Genomic DNA, 12,986 nt, shown 5'->3' with positions numbered 1-12,986 from the left:
CCTTGTCTAGCTCCATAGACTTTCTGACTTTTTTAAGCTCTAGATTTGTGTAGGACTAAGGAATCTTCATTTTTATTTGGAATTCCCAAAAACTTCCGAATTTCAGGAGGAATTTTAACGGATAAATATTTTTTCTCTCTTTTTTTTTTTTTTTTTTTTTTTTTTTTTCATTTCCAAGGTGTTTTTTTGGGACATTTTCTGATGATTCCTGTACCCGGGAATGTGGGACGATGGATTAAATTCTTCTGGAAATGAAGCCGGGAGAAGAGCCCAGTCTCTGGATGCCTGGAATGCTGTGATGGGGGCTGGGATTCGGCAGGGTTTGGGGTGGTTTAATGGGGGAAAAGGGTCAGGATGTGGACTTAATCCCTGGGAATGGGGACACGGGGTCAGGATGTGGCTGTGACCCTGGGAATGGGGTCATAGGGTCGGGATGTGGCTGTGACCCTGGGAATGGGGACACAGGGTCAGGATGTGGCTGTGACCCTGGGAATGGGGTCATAGGATCCGGATGTGGCTGTGACCCTGGGAATGGGGTCATAGGGTCGGGATGGGAACTTGACCTCAGGAATTGGGGTCACGAATGGGTCAGAATGGGAACTTGACCCCTGGGAATGGGGTCACGGGGTCAAGCTGAGGTCACGCTGAGGCCACGCCCTCGGGCAGCCGCGGGGGGGCGCCAACGCGCCCGCTACCAGCACGCGGCCCTCACGTGGGTGGGGCGGAGCCTCCGCGAAGGGGGCCAATAGGAGCAGGCGCTGGGACCGGGAGGGGCGGGGCTAACGATCTACTGAGCGATTGGCTCAAGCGGGGGTGGGGGGGTTAGCCCGCCTCATAGCTGACCAATGAGAGAGGCAGAACTGCTTCGGCCACGCCTCCTCGCCGCGCCGACCAGTCAGCTCTGGGCTTCTCGGGTTCCATTGCGAGCAGAGCAACCAACCAACGGGATGGGAGGCCGGGAGCTCCACCCCCTTTCTCCGGGACCAATAGCGGCGGGGCAAGGCGGGGCCGCCGACCAATGAGAGCGGGGTGGGCGGGGCCGACGAGGGGCTGTTAAAGCCGGTCGCAGGAGGAGGCGGTGCCGCCATCATGAGCTACTCGGGTGAGCGGCGGCGCAAGATGGCGGCGGGGCTGGGTCCGGGTCCGTTGTGAAGGGGGGGGAGGCTCCGGTCCGGTCCCGTCCGGTCCGGTCCCGTCGGGGCTTGGACCCGGTTCCCGTCGGGACGGGGTCGTTCCCGTTTGCGCGTGCGGTTGGAGCGGGGACAAGGCGGGGAATGAATGGAGCAGCCCCGGTTCGTGAGGGAGCATCCCCATGGATAAGGCTGGAAGTCGCCCTTTCCCCTTGGCTATCGCATTCCCGGCTCATCCCATCCCTGTGTCCACCTTCCCTGTGGAGGGATCCATGTCGGTGTGGGGGGGAATGGGATAACCCCACCCCCCCCCCCCCTTGTGTCCCTGTCTCTTGGATCGGAGCAGGCGTTATTCCCGCTATCCCAAAGGATTCCCTTATGGAATCATCCCCCCCGGAGCCCGGTTTGGGATTCATGTCGTTATGGGGACATGGCGTGGCTGGGCTGAGGCTGGGGCAGGATCCATGGATTATTGGGAACGTTGTTCCATTTCCATGCTGGGAAACGGGAATCTCCTGATCCATGGCAATGTCACGCTCATTGAATGGCTTTTCCATTCTATTCCAGGTTATGGAGACTGGAATTCCGGGACAAACAGAGGCAAGTAATGATAGTGGAATAGAAAAGCTGTTTTAAGCAGAGAATTGGAGATTTTGGGGTCGTTTCCTCCCAAAACTCATCTTTTTAGCAAGCTTTTCCATCCCTTTCTGCTCTAAAATGCATGGAAAACGCGCTCCGGAGCCTCATCCCATTGGATGCAGAAGTGGCTCTTGCTTACCCCTGTGTTAACCCAGAATGGGGTTTATGGATGCCCTGCTGTGGGCAATGGGGTTGATTCCCATGCGGAGCAGAGGGAAGTGTGGAATGGGGCTCCATGAGGGAATCGATCCCTTCAATGGGATCAAGTTCCCGGTTGGAATAAGGGGGAATTGGAGCTGGGTTCAATGATGTGACCTCGGGATCCAAAGGGGAGCTGGGAGTGAAGCCGTGATCCCTGTTTTCCCCCAGGTTATGAGGGATACGGTTACAGCTATGGCTACAGCCAGGAGAACTCCGGGAATTACGGCTATGGAATGGCCACTTCGACCTCCTGGGAAGTGGCCAACTCGGACATGGACGTGAATCCGGACGGCTCCAGCGCTGCCGAGGGTGCCCTGGGGAAGATGAACCTGGAGACGGATGCGATGCAGGGAGCGCACTACGGATCCGGGGACAGGTGAGTGCTGCTCCCATTGATCCTTATGGAGAAGTAGGGATGGGGGCACCAATGGGGGCCTCGTTGATGAGGGGATGGGGAGCATCCCAATGGCACCAGTTGGGGGGGAATGGGGATGGGCTCCATAAGGATCTGGATCCATGGCCTAAACCTGCCCCATTCAACACTGGTTTTCCTCATGGAAAAGGAGGTGCGGGTGCGGATTGATGGAGCTGGAGGCAAGAATTCCAGCAGCACCAATGCAGGGATTGTCCCATTGTGTTGAGCACTTGGGGAGCTGATGGCTCCCAACAGGAGGATGGAGCCAGGATGGGGTTGGGATATTCCTAAGGGATTGGATACGAGCAAATGGCCTCAGGGGGTGGGTTACATGGAGATTGGGAACGATTCCCAAAGGATGCTCAGCATTGGAATGGGTTGGAAGTGTTCCCAACCCATGGAGCTCTGAATGCCATGGGTTAGGGGTGGCCTTGGCAGTGCTGGGGTGAGGGTTGGAATGGATGAGGTTGAAGGGCATTCCCAATGTGGATGATCCCGTGATCCCATGATCCCGTGATCCCATGATCCCATGATCCCATGGTCCTACCTTTTCTAAGGCCATAAGGACCCAACTGCTCTGAAGGGGTAAAACCCCCCCATGGAGCAAAGGCACCTCCACCAGTGGAGCCTCTGGGTGCTCCATGGCCTGGCCCATGGCAAGTGGCATCCCTTGGGTGAAGAAGACACCTAAAAACCTGGGTTTTGGGGGCTTTTGGTGAGTTTGGTTGGGTTTTGATGGGGTTTAGGGGATTTTGGTGAGTTCTGCTGGGTTTTCTTGGGTTTTGGTGGGTTTTGGTGAGGTTTTGATGGATTTTGGTGAAATTTGGTGGGTTTTCTTGGGTTTTGATGTGTTTTGGTGAGGTTTTGATGGATTTTGGTGAGTTTTGGTGGGTTTTCTTCGGTTTTGATGGGTTTTGGTGAGGTTTTGATGGATTTTGGTGAGTTTTGCTGGGTTTCCTTGGGTTTTGATGGATTTTAGTCAGTTTTGATGGTTTTTCTTGGGTTTTGGTGGGTTCTGGTGAGGTTTAATGGATTTTGGTGAGTTTTCTTGGGTTTTGATGGAGTTTGGTGGGTTCTTTTGATGGAGTTTTGGTGAGGTTTTCAGGGATTTTGGTGAGTTTTGGTGGGTTTTCTTGGGTTTTGGTGAGTTTTTGATGGATTTTTGGTGAGTTTTGGTGGGTTTTCTTGGGATTTGGTAAATTTGGGTGACTTGCTGGATTTGCTTGGATTTTGGTGAGTTTTGGTGTGTTTTCTTGGGTTTTGATGGAGTTTGGTGGGTTCTTTTGATGGAGTTTTGGTGGCTTTCGATGGGTTTTTGCTGATGTTTTGATGGTTTTGTTGCATTTTGATGACTTTTTGGTGGGTTTTCTTGGGTTTTGTTTGATTTTGATGACTTTTTGGTGGGGTTTTGGTGGGTTTTTTGGTTTTTGATGGATTTTGTTGGCTTTTTGAGACTTTTTGATGGATTCTGTTGGCTTTTTAATGGGTTTTAGTGGGTTTTGATGACTTTTGGTGGGTTTTGTTGGATTTTGATGACTTTTTGATGACTTTTTTGACTTTGTTGGATTTTGTTGGGTCTTTGTGGGTTTTGTTGGATGGGGATGACTTTTTGCAGGGTTTTGTTGTGTTTTAATGGGCTTTCTTGGCTTTTGATGGGTTTTGTTGGATTTTATTGGCTTTTTGGTGGGTTTTAGTGAGTTTTGAGGGCTTTTTAGTGGGGATTGTTGGGTTTTGATGATTTTTTTGTGGGGTTTTGTTGGATTTTGATGACTTTTTGGTGGGTTTTATTGTATTTTAATGGGTTTTCTTGGCTTTTGATGGTTTTGTTGGCTTTTGATGACTTTTTGTTGGCTGTTGTTGGATTTTGTTGGCTTTTTGGTGGGTTTTGATGACTTTTTGGTGGGGATTGTTGGGTTTTGATGACTTTTTGGTGGGTTTTATTGTATTTTAATGGGTTTTCTTGGCTTTTGATGGGTTTTGGTGGCTTTTGGTGGCTTTTTGGTGGGGTTTGATGACTTTCTTGTCTTTTGTTGACTTTTTGGTGGGTTTTGATGACTTTTTAGTCGGGATCGTTGGATTTTGATGACTTTTTGGTGGGGATCGTTAGATTTTGATGATTTTTGGTGGGTTTTGTTGGATTTTGATGACTTTTTGGTGCGTTTTGTTGTGTTTTAATGGGTTTTCCTGGCTTTTGATGGGTTCCTGCTGCACCCCAGCCCCATCCCTCCCTGCTGCCTCTCGCAGGTACGACTCCTACGACTCCTACGACTCGAGGCCCTCCACGGCCGAGCGCGACGCCTATCGGCCCGGCTACGACTACGGCGAGGCCGAGCGCGACAACGACGGCTCCTACGAGGGGCCCTACGACGGCTTCTATGGGAATCGCCGGGATCAATTCCAGGCCAGAGCTCGGGAGAACGTTGGGCAACGGGGCCAGAACTGGGGGAGGGAAAACCGCAGCAACAGGCCCTTGGCGTCGGCGTATCCCGGGCGGATGAGCGGACAATGGACTGAGGCTCCGCAGGCCATGGGATCCCGCGGTCCCTATGGCTCCTCCAGGCTCCCTTCCCTCTTCTCCCATAACATCATCCCAGAACTCGGCATGTTCCAAGGGATGCGAGGCTTCCAGGGGGGCATGCGCTATGGAGGAGGGATGATGAAGCAGCGCATGAGGAGGAGCTGGAGAATGTGGGATTCGGATTATAAAGTAAGTGTTTAGTGTCATGTCCTCCTGGATGCCATTCCCAACAGCTCCATGCGCCCTCCAACACGCTGGGAAGTGCTGGTTCCATGTGGTTTGGCATCTCCTAAGCGGAACAAGGAGGTTGTGCTCCATTGACTCAATGTGGGGTGTTTGAATCCCCAGATCTTGGTTTCCTTCGGCTCCTGCATTATGGGATGGTGGCGGGGTGAGAACATCGGGGTTAGAGGAGCTGCATGGAGACCTCAGAGCAGCTTCCAGGGGCTGAATGGGGCTCCAAGGATGTGCATAGGGAACTTCATCAGGGATAGGACAAGGGGTGATGGGTTCAAACTGGAACAGGGAAGTTCAGATTGGAGATAAGGAAGTTCTTCCCTGTGAGGGTGCTGGGACACTGGGATGGGTTGGATGGAGGTGGTTTGGATGCCCCATCCCTGTTCAAGGCCAGGTTGGACGCAGGGCTTGGAGCAAGCTGCTCTATGGAAGGGATCCCTCCTCTCCTTTCTCTTTCCCAGCCCCAGAAGAAGAAGCTCAGGAAGGAGCCCAGCACGAAGAAGAGGAAGCTCCCGAACAGCTCCGATGATGCCGAGAGCAGAGCAGCCAGGACGGACGGCTCCGAGAACTCCGACTCCGGCAACGGTAGGAGCCCAGCGGCTTCCTGGCACTGGGATTCGCCCCTTTGGGAGCTGCCATGGGGTTCATGTGCTGCCAAAGCTGTTGGGTCCATCTGGAGAAGAGAAGGCTTGGGGGGGGGGGATGGACCCTATTGCTCCCTACAGGAGGATGGAGCCAGGATGGGGTTGGGATATTCCCAAGGGATGGGATGCAACCAAACGGCCTCGGGGGGGGGTTAGATGGAGATTGGGAGCAATTCCTTCCCCAAAGGATGCTCAGGCATTGGAACGGGTTGGAAGTGTTCCCAATGCATGGAGCTGACGCCTTCAGTGCCATGGGTTAGGGGTGGCCTTGGGGTAGGGGTTGGGCTGGGTAAGGGCTTTCCCAACGTGGTTGATCCCATGATTCCTGCTCTTTGTGTTGTTCCTTCCAGAGGAGGGAACAGAAGGAGAATCAGGAGAGAAAGAGGAGAAGGAAGGCTCCAGAGGGGTGAGTACCTCCTGCAGGCTGCTTGGGCATCATTGAAAGCTGGAGTTCCGGTGAGGGCAGATCCCTGCAATCCCACATTATTCCCAAAGCAGGTGGGGAGCAGAACCCCTGGATCCAGTGGCGAATGCCAGAGGGTGGGATTAGCCTGTGTCACTGCATGGGGGTGAAGTAACCCCCTCATCCAGCCCCTTAGGTGTGATGGGGTGAGATATCCCTGCAGGAAGGGGCTATGGGGCAGGTGGATCCAATGGAGATGCTGCTCCTCCAATGCCAGGAAGGTTGGAGATGGAGGAGTCAAAGCAGCCTCCAGGCATCCCCTTCTCTGGGTTGTGACTTCCCAACGTTGCCTTTCTAGGAAGGGGAAGAGGAAGAAGGAAAAGATACGGAGAAAGGTGAGGTGGTGCCTGTGCCCCCTTCCCATAGAGGGCAATCCCATGGGAGGAAACAGGGACATGGAACACATTCGGCTGCATTCAGTCAGATCCCATCCGTTGTTCAGGGATAAGGAATCCCTGGGGAGGAGCTGGAGCCCTTGCTCCGGGTGGGTTGGGTTTCCCATGTGCCATAGACTTGACTTGGGGTGAGGAGTTTGGGATGGAGCTTCCTGGTTTGGAGCAATGGGATCGGTTGGAGAAGCATTGGGGTATCTGAAGGGAGCTTAGGGAAGCAGGAGGGCTGGGGGGAAGCCTCCTGGTGGGATGCATCAAGGCTCTTGCTTGCCCATCCCATCCATGGGCAGCACGAACGTGGTCCTGGGATGCTCCAGGGAAACCACATTGGAGTCTTTCCATGGGGTTCTTCCCTCTGCTCCCACCCTCCAGACTCATCCATGGGGAGCTGATTACAGGATCATGGGATGGGTTGGGTGGAAGGGACCTTAAAACTCATCCAGTTCCATGGGCAGGGACCCCTTCCATAGAGCAGCTTGCTCCAAGCTGGCCTTGAGCACTGCCAGGGATGGAGCATCCAAACCACCTCCATCCAACCCATCCCAGTGTCCCAGCACCCTCCCATGGAAGAGCTTCCTTATCTCCCAGCTGAGCTTCCCTGTTCCAGTTTGAACCCATCACCCCTTGTCCTATCTCATTTGGGATGCTCTAACCATCATTTGGGCTGCACTATCTCTCATTAGGAATGCTCTCTCATTTGGGATGCTTTCTTGTTTGGGATGCCCTAACCATCATTTAGGATGCTCTATCATTTGGGATGCTCTATCTCTCATTTGGGATGCCTTATCTCTCATTTGGGATGCTCTATCTCTCATTTGGGATGCCTTATCTCTCATTTGGGATGCTCTGTCTCTCATTTAGGATGCTCTGTCATTTGGGATGCTCTATCTCTCATTTGGGATGCTCTGTCATTTGGGATGCTCTATCTCTCATTAGGGATGCCCTATCTCTCATTAGGGATGCTCTCTCATTTGGGATGCTCTGTGTCTCATTAGGGATGCTCTATGTTTCATTAGGGATGCTCATTTGGGATGCTCTCATTAGGGATGCTCTATGTCACATTAGGGATGCCCTATCTGTCATTAGGGATGCTCTATATCTCATTAGGGATGCCCTATCTGTCATTAGGGATGCTCTATGTCACATTAGGGATGCCCTATCTCTGATGTGGGTCTCTTTGCCTGTGTGGGTTGTCCCTGACCCTTTGGTGCTGTGGGGCCCTGAGCTCCGCTCCTGCTCTCACCGCTCAGGTGCTCTCACCATCCAGGAGGAGATCAGCCGCATGAAGAGGAGAACCCCGGAGAGGCAGAAGAAGAGGCACCGGGACCGCATGGTGGAAAGGTACCGGTCCCCCTGCATCACACTGGGGTTGGGGTGCCCGTGGTACTGGAGGCAACCGGGCTCCATCCCCTTGTGCCCCGGGGGGCTCATCCAGTCCCAAGGCATGGGCAGGGACCCCTTCCATAGGGCAGCTTGCTCCGAGCTGGCCTTGAGCACTGCCAGGGATGGAGCATCCCAACCTTCTCCATCCAACCCATCCCAGTGTCCCATCACCCTCACAGCTTCATCCCAGTATCCCATCCAACTCTTCCCATTTCCAGTTGGAAGCTGCTCCTCTCATCCCATGGCCCAAGCCCCTCTCCATGTTTCTTGCAGCCTCCTCCATCACTGGAAGCTGCTCTGAGCTCTCCACGCAGCTTCTCATCTCCAGCCCCAATGTTCTCCATATGGGAGCTGCCCCAGCCCCTGCTCATCCCTGTGGCCTTGCTCCTCCTATTGAGGACACCAGAGCTGGATGCAGCATCCCAGTGGGGTCCCACCAGAGCACAGGGGCAGGATCCCACCCTTGGACCTGCTGCTCACACTATGGGGATGCAGCCCAGGACATGCAAAGGCTTGGAGACTTCCATGAGTTCATCTGCTCCCCTTTAAGTAGAGGGAAGGAGTGGATCCAGTGGGAATGCGGTGCCATAGAGGGGGAATGATGGATTTGGGGCTCTTTTCCCTCCCAACAGGATCCAGTTTGTGTGTTCGCTGTGCAAATACCGCACCTTCTACGACGACGAGATGAGCGGTCACCTGGAGAGCCAATTCCATAAGGAACACTTCAAGTTTGTTGGAACCAAGCTCCCTCAGCAAACAGCAGATTTCCTCCAGGTGAGCTCTGGATCCATGGACAGGCTCCTTTGGGAATTGAGCCTTAATAGTGGGAATATCAGCTATGAGCTTGGGGGTGCTGTAAAGCTCCTGAGCTGCTCCCCTAAGTAACCATGGTGGGAACTGGTGGACAAGGTGAAGAGGGAGGTGGGAGGAAAGCTCCAAGGGTTAAAGTGAACCATTCCCTGCAGGAATACGTTGCCAATAAAACAAGGAAAACCGAGGAGCGCCGTAAAGGGATCGAGGACATCAACGCCGTCATTCAGCAGATATACAGGGACCAGGACCTTACACAAGGTGAGGTCCTGCTCCTATGGGTAAGAGTGGCTTGGTTGGGGTTGGATTGAGGAGGTTGGAGGGGTAGGGAGGGTTTGGGACTGGAAGGGAGGAGGTCATTGGGATTGGAAGAGGGGAGATGTTGTAAAACCTGGAACAGGGCCCAAATCCCGGGATTCTTTCCCAGTGAAATCCCTTCATTTGCAGACGTTGGCATGGAGCATTTCATCAAGAAGGTGGAGGCCGCTCATTGTGCTGCCTGCGACCTCTTCATCCCCATGCAGTACGGCATCATCCAGAAACACTTGAAGTCACTGGACCACAACCACAACCGCAGGGTGAGCTGGGGCTCCCAGGCTTCCAGGAGCATGGATTCGGGTGGGATTGGTTCCAGTCGTTCCTAAATCCACGTGGATCCTCCTGTTTGCAGAGGGTGGTGTTAATCCTCATGTCCTTGTGGTGCCAGCACCCTCCTAAGTTCAAGGCTTGGAGGGGAAGAGCTTTAAGGTCCCTTCCCACCCAAACCATTCCATGATCCTATGATTTATAGGGTGTTTCCCATAGGTTTTCCCTGTTTCTCTCTGCTGCTGACCTGTGCCTAATTCCTGCCTTCAGGAGCAAAACTGAGTGGGTTTTATTCCCCTCCCATCCAGGCCATGATGGAGCAATCCAAGAAATCCTCGCTCGTGGTTGCAAGGAGCATTCTCAACAACAAGCTCATCAGTAAGAAGCTGGAGCGGTACCTTAAGGTAGGGGTTGGGGTCAGGCTGGAAGCAGCACTTCCATGATGCTGGAATTCTCCCTTGGGAGCTGCTCTTGGAGGGGGGTTTGGAGATGAGGATTTCCCTTCTCTTTCCAGGGAGAGAATCCGTTCACGGATGACCCAGAGGAGAAAGAGGAGCAGGAGGATGGAGAAGGAGCCAGTGGGAATGTGGAGGAAGGAGGAGATGAAAACAAGGACGAGGAGGAAAACCTGGAAGAGGAGAATCCAGAGGAGGAAAACAAGGATGCCAAAGGGGATCTGGAAGCAGAACGTGCTGGGAATGGGGGGGAGCAAGAAGAAAGAGGGACAGAGACAGCTCAAGCACAAGCACAAGCAGAGATGGAATGGGCTGCAGGGAATGTGGAGGAGCAGAATTCCCTGCTTCCAGAGGAGGGAGAGCACCAGAGAGCAGAAGATGAGGAGGGGAGCGAGGAAGCTGCTGCAGCACAAGAGGAGGAAGATGGGGATTAAACTATGGAGGGGGGGAATGATGTGGGAAAGAGCTGGTGTTTTAGGGGGGGTTTAAACCATACCTGTACCTGTGAATTCCATAGCACATATTCCAAGCTCTCATCCCACTCCACTCCCGCAGGCAGTGGAAGCCTTTCCCTTTAAAGTGATTTTGGGGGGAATTGAGGGGTTTTTAAGCAAACCTTTGGGGTTTAGGCGCTAAGGGGTTGTAGCTGAGAGCACTTCCTTGCTGCGACCTCATCCCATTGGATTGAACAGCGATGGGGTTGGGCCCTTTGGAAGCATCAGGAATTCTGCCCTGGGTTTCCAATCTCTGCCTCTGACTCCCACCTGGCTGTGCTATCCCCCCCCCCCACTGTTTTATTGTGCCGAGGAAACTGTGGTGTCAGCGTTGTGTTGTTCATAAACCACTTGGATTTTCCAGGTATTCCAAGTATTATGGAGATAAAAGGGACTGTCCCGACATTCCCTGCGGCTCTGCCTTCGTTTCTGATGCCCTGCAGCAGCTTGGGAGATGCTGGAAGCTTTTAGGAATGGGTTGGGAATGCTGTGGCCTGGTTCCCTGTGTTCCTGTCTCCGTCACAGTCGTTCATCATTCCCAGGAGCAGGGATCCTCTTTCCTGGAATGAGGACATTCGTTTCCATGCCATTCCTGCTTCCATTGCAGGAGCTTCCCTGCAGGATGGGCTGAGGGATAAGGATGTGCTCACCCCATGTCCTGCCTCACAGACTCTTTGGACAGGAGATGTTTTCCCTTGGGAAAGGGTTCAGCACCAATGTGAAGACTGCTCCTAGCTTCAAACCTTGGGAATACCGAGGTGGGATCAAGACAGGGATCATTCCATCCCCTCTGCACCACGGTGATCCATAGAGCCCTGCCCATTGGCCTTTCCCAAGCAGCCACCCCTTCCCCTCCAGGTGGGCATCTCAGGTTAATCCCAGCAGCTTCTCTTTATCGGGATAATGAAGATCCCAGGATCCTGCTTGATTCACATCAGAGCAGTGCAATTCCCACTTGGATGGCTGGAAAAGGCACGAGGAGGATCCAGGGCTCCGAGGGATGCCTCGGAGGCGGTCGTGTTCGCGCCTTGTGCTTCGGAGGCGGGTGAGGATGCGGCTCCTGCCAAGGGGAATCTCGCTTCCTCCTTCCCCAACTGCTGCTTCCTCCTCCTCCTGGATTCCAGCTTTTCCTGCTGCTTTTCCCCATAGGAAGCCTCTGATCTCCATTGGAATGTGCTGGTGCCATCCTGGAAGCAACGGGGCTGGGTTTTGCTGTGCTTGAGGATGGGTGTGGGGGTCAAGGTGGGTTTCCAGACAGCATTCCAGGGAATGCCTTGGATTTCAGGGGTGATGGAGCTCATTTAATGTCTCGTTAAATACTGGCTCCTGGAGGTGGTGAGATCCCTGTGGATCACCCGTTCCAAAGCCATTGTATGAGTTCCACCTTCCTGCTTTATTCCCTTACTTCCCCCTTTTCCTGTCCCCATGCCTTGGGAGATGCAGTTTGGGAAGAGGGGGCTGAGCAGGATGGATCCAGATGGAGGAATCCATCCTTGTCCATGGGGATGCTGCGGATTCAGAGCACGGAAAGGGAGGAAATCGGCTTGGGGAAGTCACCAGGAGCCAAATTCCAGCTTCCTGGAATGAAGAATCTCCAAGGAAAACCAAGCAGCGAGTGGAGCTCCGCAAGGGACAGGCTGGAGCTGCTCCATTGATCCCCGTGGTGGTGGTTTCTGGATGCGGCTGCTTTTCCTTAAGGAAAAGCAAGTGGAATTCTTGCTTCCCTCCCCTCCATCCATCTCCTGCCCATTGGGTCTGTTGGAGAACGCACATATTCCAATGCTCCCCATAGAGAAGGGGGGGGGGTATTGGCTCTGGAGCCCATTTCACGCGTGGTTCCCGTTGTTCCATCAAGACATCGGTTTCTATTAACGTTTTGGGTCATTTATTAGTTAATTAGTTATTAATTAGTTATTAATTAGCTATTATAAGCTCATAATTGTAAGCTCCACATGCACCGCTGCCTCCTGCTGCTCTGCAGCGGTATTCCAGAGGCAGCCTCATCCAGGGAGAAGGAATACACCCAAACAAAGCAGTTCCAGCGCGATTTGGGGTGAATTCGGGGTGTTTCAGAGCCTTTTCCTCCCCCAATTCCCTGGGGAAATGCCTAAGGAAGGGCACGCTCGTTACAGCCGCCCAATCAGGAGAGGGAACGGGTATGATTGACAGCCTCCACCAATAGGCTCGGGGAACGAGTGATGACAGGCACGCTCGTTGTCCAGTGGGAGAAGGGAGGGCGGTGCCTCTGGGCGAGCTCAGCCAATAGCGTATGAGGGACGGGCTTTTGGGAGGAGCCAATGGAGCTCTTCGTGGGCGGGGCAGAGCAGCCGAGAGGCCCAATGGGCGGCGGGCGTTGTGCGCCTGCGCAGTGGCACGCTCGGGCGGGCAGTGCGGCGCCGAGGCCCGGAGGCGGAGGGCAGCGATGGAGCAGGGCTATGGCGGTAGGTGCCGGGCGGCAGCGGGGGCCGCCGCCTCCCGGTGCTTCCCGTTCCTCCGGGGGCAGCGGTGGCAGCAGCTCGGTCCTCCCGGTTCCCTCAGCGGCGGCTCCCGGTACCACCGGAGGGGGGGGGGTAGGGGATCAACCCCCTGAGGGACGCGTTGAGCCCGCCTCCCGTGAGGG

General features: G+C 54.0%; 1 protein-coding gene across 1 annotated transcript; it reads left to right on the top strand.

The window, feature by feature from the left end:
- Positions 1–1,043: 1,043 nt before the first annotated feature.
- On the top strand, positions 1,044–10,492 carry LOC133213427 (A-kinase anchor protein 8-like). Its single transcript, XM_061355630.1, has 13 exons — positions 1,044–1,102; positions 1,698–1,730; positions 2,139–2,346; positions 4,630–5,092; positions 5,602–5,725; positions 6,135–6,190; positions 6,546–6,582; positions 7,890–7,980; positions 8,655–8,796; positions 8,988–9,093; positions 9,280–9,410; positions 9,726–9,821; positions 9,932–10,492. The coding sequence occupies exons 1-13, from the start codon at positions 1,090–1,092 to the stop codon at positions 10,304–10,306; spliced, it is 1,875 nt and encodes a 624-aa protein (XP_061211614.1). The 5' UTR covers positions 1,044–1,089; the 3' UTR covers positions 10,307–10,492.
- The last annotated feature ends 2,494 nt before the right edge of the window (positions 10,493–12,986 follow it).

The sequence above is a fragment of the Neopsephotus bourkii genome, unplaced genomic scaffold (assembly GCF_033783945.1).
Source record: "Neopsephotus bourkii isolate Nb327-2 ecotype Australia unplaced genomic scaffold, CSIRO-AGI_Nbou_v1 NB_817, whole genome shotgun sequence".
In the NCBI taxonomy this organism is placed as follows: domain Eukaryota; kingdom Metazoa; phylum Chordata; class Aves; order Psittaciformes; family Psittacidae; genus Neopsephotus; species Neopsephotus bourkii.
This window is presented reverse-complemented; position numbering and strand designations above follow the sequence as displayed.

Coding starts and splice junctions, on each gene's coding strand:
- LOC133213427 (XM_061355630.1), top strand. Junction 1,731..2,138: donor GAATTCCGGGACAAACAGAG/GCAAGTAATGAT, acceptor GTTTTCCCCCAG/GTTATGAGGGATACGGTTAC. Junction 6,583..7,889: donor AGGAAAAGATACGGAGAAAG/GTGAGGTGGTGC, acceptor CTCACCGCTCAG/GTGCTCTCACCATCCAGGAG.